This window comes from Chiloscyllium plagiosum, unplaced genomic scaffold (genome assembly GCF_037043375.1).
Source record: "Chiloscyllium plagiosum isolate Xiang-an unplaced genomic scaffold, Cpla_swu_hap1 HiC_scaffold_3, whole genome shotgun sequence".
Classification (NCBI taxonomy): Eukaryota; Metazoa; Chordata; class Chondrichthyes; order Orectolobiformes; family Hemiscylliidae; genus Chiloscyllium; species Chiloscyllium plagiosum.
Window position 1 is genome coordinate 70443230 of NW_028270141.1, and position 20027 is coordinate 70463256.

The following is a 20027-nucleotide window of genomic DNA, read 5'->3' on the forward strand; positions in this document are numbered from 1 at the left end:
CTTCCATTGATGTGTCAGCTTGATCTTTGCAACCTCAAAGAATTCCTTAATTTCTCTTTCATATAACCTGGAAATATAGTCTACATAGTTCTTATTCAATCCTTCATCTATACAAATTACCAGAACAACCCTACTTTTGAGTACAAAACCATGTGGAATGTTTGTACACCTGACTATATTTCCAGACTAAGTAAAGCTTTCACAAAATTTGCTTCTTGTATTGCTAATAGCAATAGTTGGATCAATTCCAAGGATAAAAATTAAGAAATCACTAAAAAAAAAGCTTTTAAAGTGCTGAAAGACATTTAAGTAGTATTTAGACAAGCACTTGAAATGCCATAGCATGCAAAGATTTGAGCCATATGCTGGAAAATGGGATTAGAATAGATGCTTAATAATGAGTGCAGACACATTGGGCCAAAAGGGCCTCTTTCCACGCTGTTAAAAAAAACTTTATGACTCAATGACTTATATTTGGTGATTGGTGAGTTGTTCTGGAAACAGCAAAAGGTAAGAAGGGGCTAGGATGAGATGAAAGGGACACCATAAGGGTGGTGAACGTAGTTAATGAGCTGAGTTTGGCAAGATACAGCAAGAAATCTCTCAGGCTCACAGTGAAAGTCCTCCAAAAAGCTTGTCGCATTTACCCAAAGATCAGGAATCCAATTATAAACCAGCTCTGTTGCTCAAGCACAATGATTTGTTTCCCAGAAAGTTGACTAATATTACAATTCCAAGTCCAAAATGATTACTTACATTAAAATGATTTTCAGATATGGGTCTTGCTGGCAAGACCAACATTAATTGCCTATTCTTAGGAGCCCATGTAAACGTAGTGTTGGGCCACCTTCTTGAACTGCTGCAGTGTCTGGTGGAGAAATATAGTCTACCCCATCCCTGTCACCATCCCCACACAGATATAAAGAAGGAGTTTTAGATATCTAACCAAGTAATGATGAAAGAAAATATCTTTAAGTTAGGATTGGATGTAACTTTAAGGAATCAGGGAGTTGATGATATCCCCATACTGCTCTTGTCTTTCTAGGTGCTAGAGATCATGGTTTGGAAGATGCTCTTCAAGTAAGGGACCAGGAAAGAAAGCCATTAAAGGTGATTCTTAGTCTATGACAGGAGAGACAGAAATCAAATTAGTTGAAAGCAATCCCATCTGGACCAGACCAAGCTGGACAAATTCAGAGAGACATTGTAGGAGGGTAATGTCAAATACAGTTCATTCTGCTATAACATGCATTTCATTAATGCTAATTCATGTAACGTGACTGACACATTAGGAACACTGTTTCTAAAGCACAAACTTTTTGAATATGTGCTGGCTGTAAAGTGATTCTATCACCAACACTTTAAGCACTATTTCTTAAGCGCAAAAACGGAACCATAGGAGAACTAACTGTATAGTAAAAAACTACAATGGTCAAGAAGAATGCAGACAGATGTTTGCCTTTGCCACAACGACAAAGGATGTCACTTGTGACATTGATACAAGCCATTCTGGTAGTATGGCAGGGCAGAAAACTGACTCGAGAGGTTAACAAGTGACTTCAGATGAGCATGGATTTATGATACAATGCATCCAAGATCTTTGGAGAGGAAAGACAGATTGGAGATGTTTGCAAGGTTGCTGGGGTCGAGAGAACTGTGATGATGTCAGATTCAGATGAGAAGGGAACATGATTTGGAGAGAGAAGTACGATCAATACTTGTTCACTTTGGAGCCAGAAAGGGAAGTTATCTGGTCAGCAGTATGATGGGAATAGAATTGAATAAGTAGGAAGTATGTCACGTGGATCAGATTAGATCAGACAATGCATATGGGGAGATAGGAGAAAAACGAGAGAAGGAAATGCAATCACAAATTGTTGCAGGGTAAACCAAGAGAATTTTGGCCTGGTGGGCTCTGGGAAGGGAGGGAAATGGTAATAGCAGTTAATCGGATGATCTTACATCAATATGACAAAGACGTTCATAAGTTCCTTAGACCCGTTGGAGGAGAGGGGGAGACGAGTTCAAGGCGGACAGTTTGCAGTGCAGTAAAACAAAAGGGTTTATATTTGAAAAGAAAAGATATTAAAAGGTAATTGACAAAGTAGACATACAGCAGATGTTTCCTCTTTTGGACAATTTATAACAACATATTTTAGAATTGGAGTAGCAGATTTAAAACAGAGATAATGAGGAATTATTTCTCTCAAAGGGTTGTGAATGTGTGGATTCTGGAAAGTGAAGTAATTTAAGGAGAAGATAGACAGATTTTTACTTAGCAATAGTCTGAAGGGTAATGGAGAGTGGCAGGAATGTGGAGTTGAAGCAAAGGTGAGATCAGCCATGATTGAATTGAACAGCAGAGCAGGCTCGAGAGGCAGAATTGCCTCCTCCTGTTCCTAGTTATTATGTTTATGCTTCTGAATAATCAGCAATATTTGAAGATGTCAATAGATCCTGATTGTGCTTTAAGTGGTCCAGCCAGATGTGATAGTGATTAACTGAAGATGTTGGTCATAAACATTCAAGGCTGTCCTTGTGGAGTTAAGGGAGCTTCCTTCACCACTGCAGATGACGGATTGGTCTTCCTGACAGTAAACCCAAAGAAAGCGATTGGCCCAGACAAACTCCCCAGCTTTGCATTTACTTTCTGTATGGACCAGCTGCCGGAGGCATTCGCTGACATCTTTAACCTTTCCTTGCTGCAATCTGAAGTCCCCATCTGCTTCAAAAAGACCACCATCATCCCAGTACCAAAGAAAACATATGCATCGTGCCTCAACAAGTACTGCCAGTGGCTCTGACCTCCATAATCATGAGGTGCTTTGAAAGGCTGGCCATGGCTCACATCAACTCTAGTCTTCCAGCCTGCCTCAATCCCATGAAATTTGTCTACCAATGTAACAGGTCAACAGCAGCTGCCATTTTGTTATCCCTACACTCAACATTGGAACATCTACATAACAAGGCCACCTGCGTCAGGCTCCTACTTATCGACTACAGCTTGGCCTCCAACACCATAATCCCTACCAGACTAATCTCAAAGCTCCAAGATCCAGGTCTCTGCTCTGCCCTCTGTGACTGAATCCTCAGCTTCTTGACCCACAGACTACAATCAGTGAAGATAGATAACTGCACCTCCTCCACGATAATCCTCAACACTGATGCCCTGCAGGATGCATTCTGAGCCCCCTTCTGTACTCCCCATATACCCATGAATGTAGCCAAATTCCATACAAGCACTAAATACAAATTTGCTGATGACACCACCATGGTAGGCTAGATGTCAAACAACGAGTCAGAATACAGGAAGGAGAAAGAGTGCTCTCTCAATGTCAGAAAAACAAAAGAACTGATCATTGACTTCAGGAAGAAAGGAGGAGGTCACACCCCTATCTACATCAAGGGAACTGGGGTGCAGAGTGTAGATGAGGTCTTAGGAGCGACAATAAACAACAATCTGTCCTGGATCTCTCATGTAGATGCAACGGTTAAGAAGGCACAACAATGCCTCTTCTTCCTCGAGGGCTTAGGAAATTCGGCATGTCCATAAGGAACCGCACCAACCTTTGCTGATGTACCACAGAAAGCATTCTATCCAAGTACATAATGGCCTGGTAAGGCAACTGCTCCGCCCAGGACTGTAAGAAACTACAGAAAGTTGTATGCACAGCCCAGACCATCACGGTAGCCAATCTCCTACCCTTGGACTCCATTTAGACTTCTCATTGCTGCATAAAGGCTGCCAGTGTCATTCTTCCCAACCCAGTAATGCTCTCTTCTAACCTGTTACATTAGGCAGAAGATACAAAAGCTTAAACACATGCACCAACAGTTTTAAGAACAGCTTCTTTCCTGATGTTTTTAGACTGCTGAATGGACCTCTCTAACTTCAAATAATGTTGATCTTGCTTTGTGCATCTCCTCTGCAGCCGTAACCTTGGATGCCTCGCTCTGTCTAAGCATCCCTTGATCTGTATGTCCTTGTTTGCATGATCTGCCTGTACTGCTCAGAAAACAAAACTCATCACTGTTCTTAGGTACTTGTGACCACAATAAATCAAATTAACTCAATAAAGGGTGATACTAAAAGGGAGAAGAAGCATTGAACTCAGGAGAGAAAGCATGCTAAGTGAAGAGGCTGAATGAGTTTGCTGTGATGCTATCATTGTAAAATATTTTCTATACTTGGACAGCAGCAGAAAATGAGAATTTGAAAGGCCAGGTGAGGGAATCAGAACAACAAATGACATTTATAAAACTCCTCAAATGTAATAGAACATCCAAACAAGCCTTGCGGGAGCATTATAGAATGAATAAAAGTGAGGAATTAAGCTATAGATGATGATATCAGATTGGATGACCAAAAACTTGATCAAAGAGAAGTAGAGAGATGGAGAAGAAATGCATGGACAGTATTCCTAAACTTATAACCTCGGCTACTGGAGACATAGTCTTTGGCATTACAGCAATTAAAATCCAGGATGTAAAAATACCTGAAGAGCAGGAACACAGAGACCTGAGGGTTTTGGGGATGGAAGAGATTTTGGACATAGAGAGAGGTGAGGTCATGCAGGATTTGAAAACAAGGATGAAAATTTTAAAATCAAGACATTGCTTAACACAGTGATCCAACTTAGGTCAGTAAATACAGGGTGACAGGGTAGGGGACTTGCTGCGCATTAAGACACTGGCAGTGGGGAGATGTGGATAACATCAAGTTTATGGAGGGCAGAGTATGGGAGACCAGGTAGGAGTGTACAGGAGGTTTCAGCAGCAAATGAGCTTACAGAGGGGTAAAGGTGTTAGGAAGGTGGAAGTACCTGTAATAAAATATTTTTCATACAACTATTCTTTGGCTTATAAGATCTCATTGTTGGAACAAAGTATTGTATGTTCTACCTCTGCTATACAGTACCAAGCCATGTTTTTCAAAAGGGACTGAATGTATGACATATCAAATGTAAACTAGAAGTATTTTTAAAGCCAGCAACACTATAATTGTGCATTGATCACATTTGCTTATATTTTAAATGCAATTATGTCATCACTGTATCATTGAAAAAGAGTAGTACCACCAAATCCAATACATATCACACTTCATGTCTACAGTCATGCTTTTCACAGAACAAGTGTAGAGCTCGATTAGCACAGTTTCTCACAATGTGAGCATCAGAATAACTCACTTCTCCTGGTTTAGCTAGTTCTATTATTCCTTGCATAAAGAGGGTTTTCAAGGTTTGTAGTTCAATGTGTTAGAAAAGCTTGTTTTGTTTAAGACCATTGACTGAACTCTAACAGAATGCAAAAGAAAGATCACAAATTTAGGAATTGGATAGTGCAGTGGGTTAGAGGCTGAATTTGCTTCTGTCCTGTTGATTGAATTGAAAAGCTCTTCTATTTGTATGCTATACGGGTTCAGTGTAAAACAAGTATAGAAGACAGAAACTCAGTTCCAAATGCATTAGCACAAATTACCAGGCATTCAGATTTGTCAGATAAATGCTCGCTTGAGTAATAGATATGTAGTTTCAAGAACAAATGCTTCCCTGAACCTCAAATTAAGGTACTATACTGGCTTAAAAATACCCAATATTTATGTTAAAAAATATTTTTCTTTACAAAATCTACATTGCTGAGATCCCTTACTGTAATGAAAACAAAAATAAACTGTTCATGTGATGTCAATTGATTTAGCATTCTCTAAAGATGAATATTCTAGCAAAACAAGTCCACACCTTCAGCAATGTCAGTCTTTCATCCATCTCAACTCCTTTTTCATTTTTGTAAGATACAGAAATAAAAGGACATACCTCATGTAAGGAAAGATTATGAACCAACACACATCTATTAAGGGTAGCATTCATTAAATGTTCTGTACAGCAGCAGCATTAAGAGACAGGTAACTCCAGATTTTTGTATTGGTTCTACTTATATACCTACTTGTGATTGATTGGAAATGTGATCTGACCTGGTGACGTAGTTTTGGTGCCCTTGATAATTTCATAAAGGTCAGGTGTGGTTTAAAAGCTTTGCTGTCTCCAGTTAAAATGCCATTTGCTTGGAACCTTGTCTTCACAGTCTCTGTGGAATAAACAGATTGAGATTTAGTTATTTCTGGATAAAACGTACATCTAATATGTCTCCTAACCTGTCTTTTGTCTGTCACAGCACAAAAATAATCAATAGTTTCAGGAAGAGTTGTATCAGTTACTTGGCTAAATAACCATGCATTAAATTAAGTAGAATATGCATTACATTCTGTAGGTCCATACATTTTTAATTATCATAACAGTTTTCTAAGAGATATTCAATACAAATCTGATTTCCTATCTGCAGAGATGCTCTGACAAGAAAGTGATCAGCATTTGTCTCGTCCTACTTCAGGCACTAAAAACATTGTAAACTCTGCAATTAATCATTTTTTCAAAATAAATAAATGCATTAACCCACAAAAGATTTGAGTTTTTTGTGGAAAGAATTTGTTTTTAATTGGAACCAAAGATCTTGTGGAAAACATACTGCACTTTCTTTCGTACCCCACCCTTTCCCCCTCCCTAATTTCGCACTGCTACCCCCACCACCGCCACCATCACCATCACTAAGCAGCAGAAAACATCTACTTAATTCTTTCAATTGAAAATATGAACGATCAACAACACTACACAGAGGAATACACAGTATTGGTTATCCTAGAGGTAAATGCATTGACTTTATGTCTCTAAGGCCACAACAAAATAATTTGTATAGCGCCTTTAACATAATTAAGCATTATAAGGTGCTTGACAATGGGAAACTGACACTAACTATATGCTACAATATTAGAATAGACTTTGAAGTTGGGAATGAAGATTTAGATTTTAAGAGATGATGTCTTCAAAGTGAAAAAATTAGTGAAGAGGTGGAACTATTTCGGGAGGGAATTCCAGAGGTTAAGGACTTGGCAGTTGAACATTATTCAATAAAAACTAGAATTAGAGGATTGAAGAATTTGTTGTAGAAATCTTGTGGGAGGAGAGAATGGTGTCTTCAAAGGAAAGGCACAATGTGAAATAAGGTATGATATTCAAAGGAGGCAATAATGTATGACGTGCAAGAGTCCAGACCAAAGTGTGGACATTTAAGGAAACCTAAACACATAAGTAGAAAGCGGGCCATGCCACCAGTGCTTCATCCGGAGGCTCACTGATGATGTTACCTAATATGGTGATGAAATGTCTGAAAACGAACCTTCCAGCACAGCAAGCAAACCTACATCCAAAGTGTGGTGTAATTTGATGATCAAGCCCCATCTCCAACATGCAGGAACAGTGGAAAGAGTAGCAGGAACAAGGCTTCTTTTGTGGAGAATATATCATCAACTCCCAAATCAGATTTCCAATAAGATTATATTGATGAAATTACCATCCACAGCAAGCTCATGAAGGGCAAGGAGCATGTTCACAAATGAATCAACTTTCTGAAGGAAGGAGTGGAATGGGACACTGATAGTTGATCCTTTGGCAATCTACACAGACAGCAATGGAAGGGGGTGTTGAACAAGGAGAAGATTAGCCCTAATGGACACAGTGGGCAGGAAGAACAGGACGGTGCATTTGTGGTTACTATTCAAAATGTAATTGTGCTGTTTGCCTCGATGGACCCTCCAGAGGATGCAGGGAGAAACACAGAAGGAAGGTGTAGGATTATCGAAGAGGGAATCAAACCTGGGTATATGCATCATTTATCACAGAAAGAAAGACTTTATAAACTCTGATACAGCTATGACCTTATACAGCTGAAAATTAACACTTAAGGGACATTGCACAATAGCCCATAATTTGGCACATACTTGACAGGAATACTTAAGCAAAGGCCAACTAATGGAGGAAATGAAAAGGAAAAGAGAAATGCCACATTAGAGCCCTCCTGGGCTGGGAACTAAGACACAAATGTGTTGGGAAACAATATGGGGAATTTTACTCGCTGTTGGCTCAATTAATCCATCTGATGTTAAAAAATTTTTAACAATTGCTCAAGGATCATTGAGATGGGTGCAGAATGGATTATTTTTCCAAGAGAAAAAGGATGCAGGTGTTCCCTCAAAAATGTATTACACTTCTACATTTTATTCTCCCATCTCCAAAAATAATTTCCATAGCCCTTACTCATATGAATTGAGTATACATTTATTTACATATGCAATATCTGTGAAGTCAGAGGTCATTCTTGTTGATGTATTTAGCTTGCTGTAAATGACACAAGCCCTCGCATGATATCCTAGAATTAAGAAAGCTGAAGAGAAAAACATTCTGAGATCATGATTTAGGCTGTAAGCAACAGAACAAACTTCTTCAAAATAACATAATCAGCAGCAAAAAAAAATAGTTCCCCAGTTTGAATTGTTTTTACAGAATATTTTCATTCAGGCTCTCTCCTTGGATGCAAATACAAATTATTGGACACAATACAAATCATTATCTCAAATGATACTGAACCTATCTTTCTAAAATAGCATAAGCATAACATTCATTGCATTTCTCCCTCAAGTCAAAAATAACTGCTGAACTGGAGCACAATGTTCAATTCCTAACTCCAGTACCATTGAAGTTTGACCAACAACACAAAAAGTATTATTTCTCCAGATACAATAAAGCTAGCAAACAAAGATAAACCACTCAGCTCAACAATAAATTCACTGGAAGTACCATCTGGACAGTGAAGGAAATCACAGAGCAACTAATGGTCAACTAAAAACCATCTCTTCTTAATGTGTTTCATCAGAGAAAAATATTTACAGGGAATGAATATGCGATTTGTTCAACTGGATATGAACCCATGGATGTCACCTGCATTATAATTTTGTGCTGCATACCAATTGTGGGGCAATAAACGTTTAAAATGACTGTTTATTTTAATTATCTAAGTGTGAAAAACTAAGAGTTACAGCTAACACTAAAATCCTCTACTCATCTCACACAATTAAACTCAAAGTCAAACCCAACAGATAATCATAATCATAACTGATTCTGCATAATGAATAGTTGTATTTGTGCTTGTGATGTTTTTGCCTTACTACTTACATTTGCTATTCATGATATTAAAATATTCCTGTGGAAAAAAAACTGCACAAACTTTTATGTGAATGAAGCCCAGCAGCTATATGTCCATAATTTTGTCAATTAAAAACTCCCTGTTAAGACTGTAATCTCTCGTGGACAAAAAAGCATGTTAGTTACATAACACAATACAAGCTCACTGCTTATGCAACACAAATTTCCTATTTCAAATGAAGCTTGGAGAATGTCTTCTTTTTTCCAAATTCCAGTCATCTCTCTCTCTCTCTCTCTCTCTCTCTCACACACACACACACACGTCCATCTTCCATATGTGTTTCAATTTGGTATTAAAATCCTCATTTCATGTTCTATTTTAAAAGTTAATATAAATTGTGTTAGCTGTTTCCTTCTCTTTTGTCACCACTTGCCCCTGACCTCCAGAAAAAGCATAGCAGCTTCAATTCACACTTGAAGTGTTGGCTACTTCAATACACTATACAAGAAACTTCGGAAGGTTAATGACCACAACTGGATCTGCACTCTGTATACTAATTACTGCAATTCAAAAGGTGGAATTTCATAATTATACAGGCTATATCAATTCTGTGACATAGATCAATAAGTGAAATAAATTTCAATGATACAGAACACACACATCCATTGTGCTGCACATTCTTCCACAAATAATATCATGGTACAATATTATTATCACATCCTCCAGAGATCTTACACATCCATAAATCTCTTGGTCTGTAATTCTTAGTAATGGAATTTGATTCTGGTGTAAAACTTGTTTAACCAATATCTTACTATGTTTTCTTTTTTTTTGTTTTACATGTGCATGTACAATTACTGAAATAAAACTGTCAAACTCAAAGAAAATGTCTGATGACCAGTGAAGTTAAATGACTCCAGCATTGGAGTTGCACAATATATGCCTCACCAACACTATGTGTAATTTTTGATAAGGAGAACTTTTTAATTATAACAGATATGAAGCAACAACAAATATTAACCAAAGGAATCAACAATGTTCTTAACACATAACATATCTGCCTCTCACACAGGAAGTCAGATCAAATATCGAGGAGCACAGATTTAAGGTAAGAGGCAGAAGGTTTAGAGGCGATGTGCAGAAAACCATTCTTCATGGAGATAGTGGTGGATATCTAGACCTCACCGCTTGCAAGGTCGGTAGCGGGAGAAACCCTCATAACATTTAAGAAATAGTTAGATGTGCATTTGTGCTGCATAAGACTATGGGTCAAGTGCTGGAAAATGGGATTAAAGTAGATAGGTGGTTGTTTTTGACTGGTGCAGACACAATTGGCCAAAGGACCTTTTTCCTTGCTGTCAATCTCTATGACTATGAATATTCAAGTGGGTAGAACAATGGAATATTAAATTCGGCACAGAAGAGTAGAAAGTACACTTCAGCAGTCATTTACGCATGTTGGTGATAAAGTGACATTAGAACATAAAGACCAAAGGCCCCATGAACATACTTCCTCAATCATCAAGATTGTGACTAATTTGATTGTGGTCTTAATTTCACTTTTCTACTTGACCTTATACACCCTTGTAGGTCAAAAATCTATCTAACCAAGCTTTGAATATATTCAATTACTCCACCTCCACTGCTCTGTCTGGAGGAAAATTCCATAGATTACTGAATTTTACCAAAAAATCAAAAGGAAACTGCATCTTCAACAGGAGACAGCTCATATTTGAATGGTACACCCAGATCTACATTCACCCAAAGGGGGAGACATCCTTTCTACACAAGCAGCTACTGCTCCTCAGATGCTGCCTGAACTGCTGTGCTCTTCCAGCACCACTAATCCAGAATCTGGTTTCCAGCATCTGCAGTCATTGTTTTTACCTTTCTACACAACCAGCCAATATAGAGACAAAGCCAATGGAGTTTTGAACTATAGAGCCAAAATACTAGAATATAATTTAAAGGAGGTGGTAAGCAAGCTGTATGAACTCTGGGCATGTTGCATGTGCAGTACTGTGTTGAATTCTAATTTAATCAATTCTAATTATGGAGACAACAAGGAAAAATTCTAAAAGTCATAAACAGTTCAGAACGAGGCACAAGTTTAATCTATTCTGTCAAAACTCTGATGTTATAGTGAAAGGTTGGAATAACTTCAGATTTTCAGCCTTGAAAGGAATGTCTACAGGTGGTCTGACAGATGTGTGAAAAAAAAGGTAAGGTCACCCAAGTCCTACTGGACTATAGGGCTGCTTCCTCATTAGTTAGAGACAAAGGGTCACCATACCCTAGGCGAGGGGAAAGACTGAGGACAGTCCTTTGTGGTAAGCCAGTGCGAGAATTGAAACCACATTGCTGCATCACAAACCAGCCTTCCGGTCAAATGAGCTAATCAATCCCCACACAGGTATATAATATAGGAAACAGTATACAGAAAGATCTATCAAGATTGCTTTCAATTAAATTACATAAGTAACACCAGAGCAAAAATACTTAAATTCATAAGGGAAATTTAGAACTGAAAAAAGAACATAAAAATCAAGGAGCAGGAATAGGCCATCAAGCTTGCTCTGCCATTCAGTAAGATCTTGGCTGAATTCCTAAAACTCCACATTCAAGAAGTATTCTTCTCCTGTGAAATCTACAAGTAGAGAGGTTAGGCATCCTTAGCTCCTCTCAGGATCCACAAAAGTCATGCATAAATAAAAAAATATGGTACAGATTTTAGAAACCGTAAATTTTCCTGTCTTCCTTCCTGTCAGAAAAATATGACACAGAAAAACTATCAAGTAACAGCTAGGGCATTGTAAACCACGACAAAGTGCAGGTAAATGGGATTAGTATAGTTTGGTATTTGTTGGTCAGCTTTGACATGTTGGGCTGAAGGGCTTATTCTGAAAATAAGACAAATAAGTGTATTACCTCTGTCTTGCAATGAAGTCAATGCCCCTGAATATCCCATAACCAAGCCGTCTGAGAATTCTTCATTTTGTTAGTCTGAACTTTATATTTTATTCAGTCTTTTCAAGCTAACAAATTTGCAGCTAAAGACCTGAAGTGGAATTCCAAATAAATAGCCTCAAATTCTGTAAAACCACCTAATGAATGTTGCATGCTTCCAGGACATGTGCCTCCCTTAATCTACAATGAGAAATATAATTGAGAAAATCATATTCATTACCATGGGTGCATTCACCAGTAATGTAAGGAGCAGAGAAGAGCTAAAAACTGGTAAAGATGTGAGTGAGAACCATGTAAGGTACAAAATTAGATGAAGTTTCAGTGCAGACCTCAAAGCTATTGAGTACACTTTATTAGCAATGTTTGAGAAGATTTGTAGCTCAGGTTGATAATAAGTATGTAATTTAGCTCGCTGAGTTTGAAGGTTTGTTTTCAGACGTTTTGTCACCATGACTAGGTAACATCATCAGTGACAGTCTCCGGTGAAGCACTGGTGGTATGTCCCGCCTCTCTATTTGTAGTTCTAGGTTTCTTAAGATGGGTGATGTCATTTCCGGTTCTTTTTTTTTTTCAAGAGAAGGTTGATAGGATCTAAATCGATGTATTTATTGATGGAGTTCTAGTTAGAATGCCATGCCTCTAAGAGTTCTTGTGCATGTCTTTGTTTTGCCTGTCCTAGGATGTGTGTGTTGTCCCAGTCAAAGTGATGTCCTTCTTTGTATGTATAGAAACTAGTGATAGTCGGTTGTATCTTTTAGTGGCTAATTGGTGTTCATGTATTGCTATGAAGATGTGGGTGAACTTCACCTTTTAAGAGAATTAAAAGCTAGCAGTGACAGCACCAAGTGTTCTCAATAAGACACAATGTAACTTGTATTCCAGCCACTGGAGTAGCTGGTTGCCTGACAATGACAAAAAAAACAGACTCAAATTAGGCCAATCAGTTTAAATTATTCCCCGAAAAATACCAAATTCCAATCAAGTTTGAATTGAGTATATTGACAATCTCAAAAGCCAATGACACAATCCATTGTTCTGGGGTATAAGACGGGGGGAACAATTGAACAGTTGGAGGAGAACTGCCCCGCTACCAGCATGTAAAGACTGTCTGAAAAATAGCTCTCTTAAAAGTACCTTTATCGATCAGTAACCTGTGACGCAGAAATTCCTAAGAAGAAGAAAAGATAACACAGGAAGATCCAAATAGAGGAACCAAAAGCTGCCTGGTTTTGAGATAAGAAGTTTTGTTTTGTAAATTTAATTGGGAGTTTTATCGAACTAGTATTATAGAAGGGAAGGTAAAGGATAGGTTAGAGTAAGGACTTGAGAATAGTTGTTAGTTAATCATTTTCTGTTATACTTTAAGAAATAAAGTCGTTCATTTTTACTTTAAATAATTCTTAGCACTCAAATTTTTATAGATTACTGCTCGGGATAGACCTTTTCTGTGTTGTTGGTTTTACATTAAGCAGGAGGGTTTACCCAGTGTTGTAGCAGTAACCTGATGGCAAGTTTCCTGCTTGTTTGTCCGATGTAGTGCTGTTTTACAGTTCTTGCATGGTATTTTGTAAATGACGTTAGTTTTGTGGTAGTATCTAATGGATCCTTTAGGATCATTAGTCACTGTTTAAGTGTGTTGGTAGGTTTATGGGCGACCATGATGCTAAGGGATCTGAGTAGTCTGGAAGTCATTTCTGATATGTCTTTAATGTAAGGTAATGTGGCAATAGTTTTTGGTTACGTTGTGTCTGCTTGTTTGGGTTTATTTTTGAGGAATTGGCGGATTGTGTTTATTGGGTACCCGTGTTTTTTCTTGAAAACGTTGTATAGATATTTTTTCTTCTACAGTTTGTAGTTCTTGGGTGCTGCAGTCTGATGTAGTTTGTTCAAATAATGTCTTGATGCAGCTCCGTTTGTGGGTGTTGGGGTGATTGCTTCTGAAGTTAAACGTTATAAAGAAAATTGCGCAATAGCCACGCCACTTAAACTAATGCATACGGAATGGCGTTATAGCTAATAGGTAAGGAAAGTTCGCATTCTGCAAATAATGGTCTAAATTCTTCAATCATGTTAAAGCTAATTTGTGTTGAAGAAACACACGTTATAGCGGAACCGACTGTACTGAAAAGAAATAATTAGAATTTTTTAAAAAGACAACTCATTAATCATGGCAGACTTTAATCTTCATATGGACTAGGCAAATCAAGGAACCCTATTTTTCAGGATCCTTATGTGACCGTTTCCTAGGGCATCGTGGAACAACTATGAATAATACTATTCTAGATCTTGCACTAATGTGACGAGGCAATTTGTAACCTCATTGTAAATGACACTTTGCAAAAAAAAAATCATAATACAAGTGATTCATATTAAGTTCGAAAGGGATGTACTCCAGTCCAAAGTACCAATTTTGAACTTAAGCAAAATTAATTACATTGTACTATGGGAAAAGCAGGGCATGGCCAATTGGGTATCTCGACTAAAAGGTATAGTGATAAGTACAGAGTGGGAAACACTTAAAGAAAAGCTTTTCAAAAATACATTCTATTATAAAACAATAAGTAAGCCAGAACTACAGACTTGTCGCTCACAAGGGTTCAGATGATAGTATTAGGTGTAAAAAAGACATGTAATGTTCAAAGAACAGAAGTGAGCCTGAGAATTGAGAAAGTTTTAGAGACAAGGACAAGCAAAAAGATTGATAAGAAAGGGGAAAACAAAAGACTAAACTAGCCAAGAGTATAAAAATACAGACTACAAGCTTTTACTAGTATATAAAATGAATAAAAATTCAATTTTGCCCTTTAGGAGGTGGAGAAAAATGTTACATGGATTGAGGAAATGGCATAGACATGGATTAAATACTTTGTATTTACTTTAGAGTAGCAAGAACAAATTATATACCAGAAATAGATAGTTATCCAAGGACTAAAGTGAGGAACTTCAAGTAATTTCAGTACCAGTGACATGAGTATTACTTACTTTCAGAAAAGGTAAAAAAAGAAAACTTGAAGGGAATGAAATCTGACAAATTCTCAGGGACCCAATGGCCTTCACCATAGGTTTCTCAGGGACCCAATGGCCTTCACCAGAGGGTTCTCAGGGACCCAATGGCCTTCACCAGAGGGTTCTCAGGGACCCAATGGCCTTCACCATAGGGTTCTGAAAGAAATATGGTTAGAACTTTCCAAAGTTTCCTAGATTCTAGAACAATCCAGCAGAGTGGTCATTAGAAAATATATTTCCACTTTTCAAGAAAAGTGAATGAAAACAAGTAACTACAGGCCAGTTGGCCTGGCAACAGACAAAACTAAAATCTATTATTAATTTAGCTGTACAGAACTTGAGTACCACTGAAAAAAAAAACCCATCTTGCTGAAGCTAATGGTGAAGAATAAATCTTTTTATATTTCTGTATTTTTGATTGAGGACCGAAATGGAAAATAAAGCCCTCTAAAAATCAAGGATTGTAAAAGGATTACAGCACACTTTAAAAACAGTGAAGCTGACTCTCATTGCAAGTACTGTTTATACAGCTGCTTGTTCAAGCAGTGGTGGTAGACTGGTTACAGACAAGTTGGAGCCCAGGGATGTGTAAGAATGGAGCTTTGATTGGCAACTAGTAACTGAGTTGTTGTAGATTAATGACCAGTTACCATTGACAAAGATCTCCTGCCTGCCAATAACAATGTGATTGTTTCCATGTTAGTTGAACAGTTTTGGGGGGGCTGTGAAAGTTTTAGCAGAAACCAATCAGACTACTCGATAAGAGGGACTGTTTTGGACTGTAGCAAAATAGCCAGCTTATTTCCCATTTTCAGTTGCTGTAAGCTATGACTTTTAATTGAGAAGTCAAAGATCTTTACATGTGCGAACCAATAACTGTATCCCTGTAAATAGATGGAAGTATCTGGAGACGGAGTATCAACAAGCAGCATTCTGATCAGCACAAGAATTATTTCAGCAAATCCTGTGGACTGGTACACCTAACTACCTTTCCAGTCATTCTCTTCACTCATAACATCCATGTTGTGCTTCTTGTCTGTGTTAGAGGGGGAGTTTATAATGAGGTTAGAGTTCTAACTAATAGAGTTATTTATTGACAGTTCATGATTACTGTAGTTAGAACTTGTAATAAATAGCAATTCTTATCAAGTGCAAAAATCTGGTCCTTACTTTGTCAACCTGGGTCTGAATGTCAGATAAATTGGGGAATTCTTTTTACAAGTAGCTTACCTCTATGACAACTCCAGGAATAGAGGAGCTTGATTTCCAGCACACTACCCAGTTATAAGTACCATTATTGTCTTGCACAGTTTACAGCAATTTGCAAGAACTATGAAAGTGAAGGGAAAACACCACTGACACTACAATGAAAGGGGAGTGCTGATTGGTAAGCAATTGGAAACTAAATAGTGAAGGTTCACTAGATTGATTTGTGAGATGAGGATTGTCCCATGATGAGAAGCTGAAGAATTAGGAGCTAAACTCTTCAGTTTAGAAGAGTGAGAGGTGATTTCATTGAAACATAGGTGATTTTCAAGGGGCTTATTAGAGCAAGAAGTCCCAAGTGATTGACTCCTTCATCTAAGATGAGAAACTTCTCTACTCAGAGGGTTGAGAATCTAAGAATTCATTACACCAGAAGATTGTGGATATTCCATTGTTGAATATATTCAAGGTTGAGATGGACAAACCTTTTGTCTCTCAAAGAGTAGGAAAATGGAGTGAAGAGTGAAAAATCAGCAATAATCATACTGAATGGCAAAGTAGTTTAAGAGTCTATTCCTGCTTCTTCTACATTTTTGTAAATTCAAAATATTACTTTTAGAATTGACCTAAAATTTTATATTAAGTATTATTATGGAATTATTATTAATGGAATAGTATTATATGTATTTGGACATAAATCATAAATCAACGCATAAATCATAAATCAACACAGTTGATATTTATACAAACTGGAAACATCATTGAACCAGCCAACAGGTCAGTCTTCAATTCTATTAAAGCTATGTACGCAGGCCAGGACACTTCTAAATACAGCAAAACAAGATTCAAACCTTTTATTAACTAGTACCTATGTAAAAACAAAAACTAATGTAAGGCAGGGGTATACATATCACTGTTCTACTTAATTTGCAGAATAAACTATTTAAATCATAATGCAACTTTGTCTTAAATAAAACTTAGCAGCAGAGAGCCTTCCCACTCGCACTCTCAACCGACAACTTGGATATCATGATAACACAGTAAACTTCAGGTATTTCAGGTAAATATATTTTGTTGATTTATTGAGAACGCTGGTTAAAACAAAGTTTTCTGACATAAAAGGTAAATTTTACATAGAAGTAACAAATAAAGTCCAATACAACTGGGATCAAACCAAGGCTAAGGTGCCAACCTTATAAATATCAATCAATCCTGCAATGATTAACGAAAATGCACATTGTATGACCTTCTAATTCTGACTGGAAATGTAGACGGTTAGCATCATAATAAGCCAAAATATTGGTTGGCATAGTGCTTATGTAAAAACATAAATATTCAGGAGTTATTGCAAAATTGCTGCAAGATTGAAGGAGGCAAACTTAAGGAATAAACTCGCAGGAGTTAGTCTAAAATGATAATGTGAAGGTGTTGGTGTTGGATTGGGGTTAAAAATCACACAGCATCAGATTAAAGTCCTACAGGTTTACTTGGGAGTACTAGCTTTGCGAGTGCAGCTCCTTCATCAGGTAGCTGTGGAGCAGGATAAGACACAGCATTTACAGCAAAAGGTCACTGTGTTTTGCAACTGAAATGATAGACTGCTGTTAAGCCTTTCATCGTTTAAAATGGGATGCAGGCTTCGATTCATTAATATGTAAATCCCAGAACTTTTTCCAAATCACATTCTCAAGATAACTTAAGGTTATATAAAAAAAAGGTGACAGCTCAGACAATGCATTAAAGGTGTGAGGTTAGAGTCTGTGTGTATCCCAATCTTGAGTCAGACTGGTTCTATTTCCAAAGTAGGAATTTATAAAACGTTACATGGATTGACTGCCCACATTAACAGCCCCCAGATTGTGTGCTTATTGAACAAAACAGAATGTATCTGCAAATACAAATTCACCCCGCATACTTAAGTATGTGTTTGTATGTCCAATGTGTGCAGGAGGGTTTCCTGACACAATATGTAGATAGGCCAACAAGAGGTGAGGCCATACTGGATTTGGTTCTGGGTAATGAACCAGGCCAGGTGTTAGAATTAGAGGTAGGTGAGCACTTTGGGGACAGTGACCACAATTCGGTGACCTTTACTCTAGTGATGGAGAGGGATAAGTGTGCACTACAGGGCAAGAGTTATAGATGGGGGCAGGGAAATTATGATGCTGTGAGGCATGACTTAGGATGTGTGGCCTGGAAAAGTAAGCTTCAAGGCAAGAGTGTAATTGATATGTGGAGCTTGTTCAAGGAGCAACTATTGAGTGTCCTTGATAAGTATGTGCCCGTCAGGCAGGGAGGAAAGGGTCGTGTGAGGGAGCCGTGGTTTAATAAGGAATTGGAATCCCTTGTTAAATGGAAGAGGGCGGCCTATGTAAAGATGAGGCGTGAAGGTTCAATTGGGGCGATTGAGAGTTATAAGGTAGCCAGGAAGGACCTGAAGAGAGAGCTAAGAGCAGCAAGGAGGGGACATGAAAGGTCCTTAGTTGGTAGGATTAGGGAAAACCCTAAGGCTTTCTATAGGTATGTCAGGAATAAAAGAATGACTAGGGTAGGAATAGGTCCAGTCAAGGATAGTAGTGGGAAGTTGCGTGTGGAGGCTGAAGAGATTGGGGAGACACTGAATGAATACTTTTCGTCAGTATTCAATCAGGAACAGGACATTGTTGTCAATGTGAGTACTGAGTCACAATTAAGTAGAATGGATGGCTTTGAGGTATGTAGAGAAGAGGTGTTGGAAATTCTGGAAAGGGTGAAAATAGATAAGTCCCCTGGGCCTGATGGCATTTATCCTAGGATTCTCTGGGAAGCAAGGGAGGAGATTGCAGAGCCATTGGCCTTGATTTTTATGTCCTCGTTGTCTACAGGAGTAGTGCCAGAAGATTGGAGGCTAGCAAATGTGGTTCCCTTGTTCAAGAAGGGGAGTAGGGATAACCCTAGTAACTATAGGCCGGTGAGTCTCACTTCTGTTGTGGGCAAAATCTTAGAGAGAATTGTAAGGGATAGGATTTATGAACATCTGGATAGGAATAATGTGATCAAGGATAGTCAGCATGGTTTTGTGAAGGGCAGGTCGTGCCTCACAAACCTTATTGAATTCTTTGAGAAGGTGACTAAGGAGGTGGACGAGGGGAAAGCAGTAGATGTGGTGTATATGGATTTTAGTAAGGCGTTTGATAAGGTTCCCCATGGTAGACTACTGCAAAAAATACGGAGGTATGGCATTGAGGGTGAGTTGGAGGTTTGGATTAGGAGTTGGCTGGCTGGAAGAAGACAGAGGGTAGTAGTTGATGGCAAAGGTTCATCTTGGAGTGCCGTCACTAGCGGTGTTCCGCAAGGATCTGTTTTGGGACCATTGCTGTTTGTCATTTTTATAAATGACCTGGAGGAGGGGTTAGAAAGTTGGGTGAGCAAGTTTGCAGATGATACGAAAGTCGGAGGAGTTGTAGACAGTGAGGAAGGATGTGACAGGTTACAGCGGGATATAGATAAGCTGCAGAACTTGGCAGAAAGGTGGCAAATGGAGTTCAATGTAGCTAAGTGTGAGGTGATTCACTTTGGTAAGAGTAATAAAAAGATGGGGTACTGGGCTAACGGTCGGATACTTGGTAGTGTGGATGAGCAGAGGGATCTTGGTGTCCATGTACACAAATCTTTGAAAGTTGCCACCCAGGTAAATAGTGCGGTGAAGAAGGCATATGGCGTACTGGCTTTTATTGGTAGAGGAATTGAGTTCCGGAGTACTGAGGTCATGTTGCAGTTGTATAAGACTCTGGTGCGGCCACATCTGGAGTATTGTGTGCAGTTTTGGTCGCCAT

At 38.3% G+C, this 20027-nt stretch overlaps 1 protein-coding gene across 5 annotated transcripts in view; it reads right to left on the minus strand.

Moving 5' to 3' along the window:
• Positions 1–20027, minus strand: part of akap7 (A-kinase anchoring protein 7) — a 218456-nt gene that overhangs the window by 156572 nt on the left and 41857 nt on the right. For all 5 annotated transcript variants that reach the window (XR_015753417.1, XM_043683364.2, XM_043683354.2 and 2 more), the window contains exon 6: positions 5972–6084. Coding sequence is in view for 4 of the 5 variants with exons in the window: in XM_043683364.2 (XP_043539299.1) it covers positions 5972–6084 (113 nt within the window). In the remaining variant the exon portion in view is untranslated. The remainder of the gene's footprint in view (positions 1–5971; positions 6085–20027) is intronic.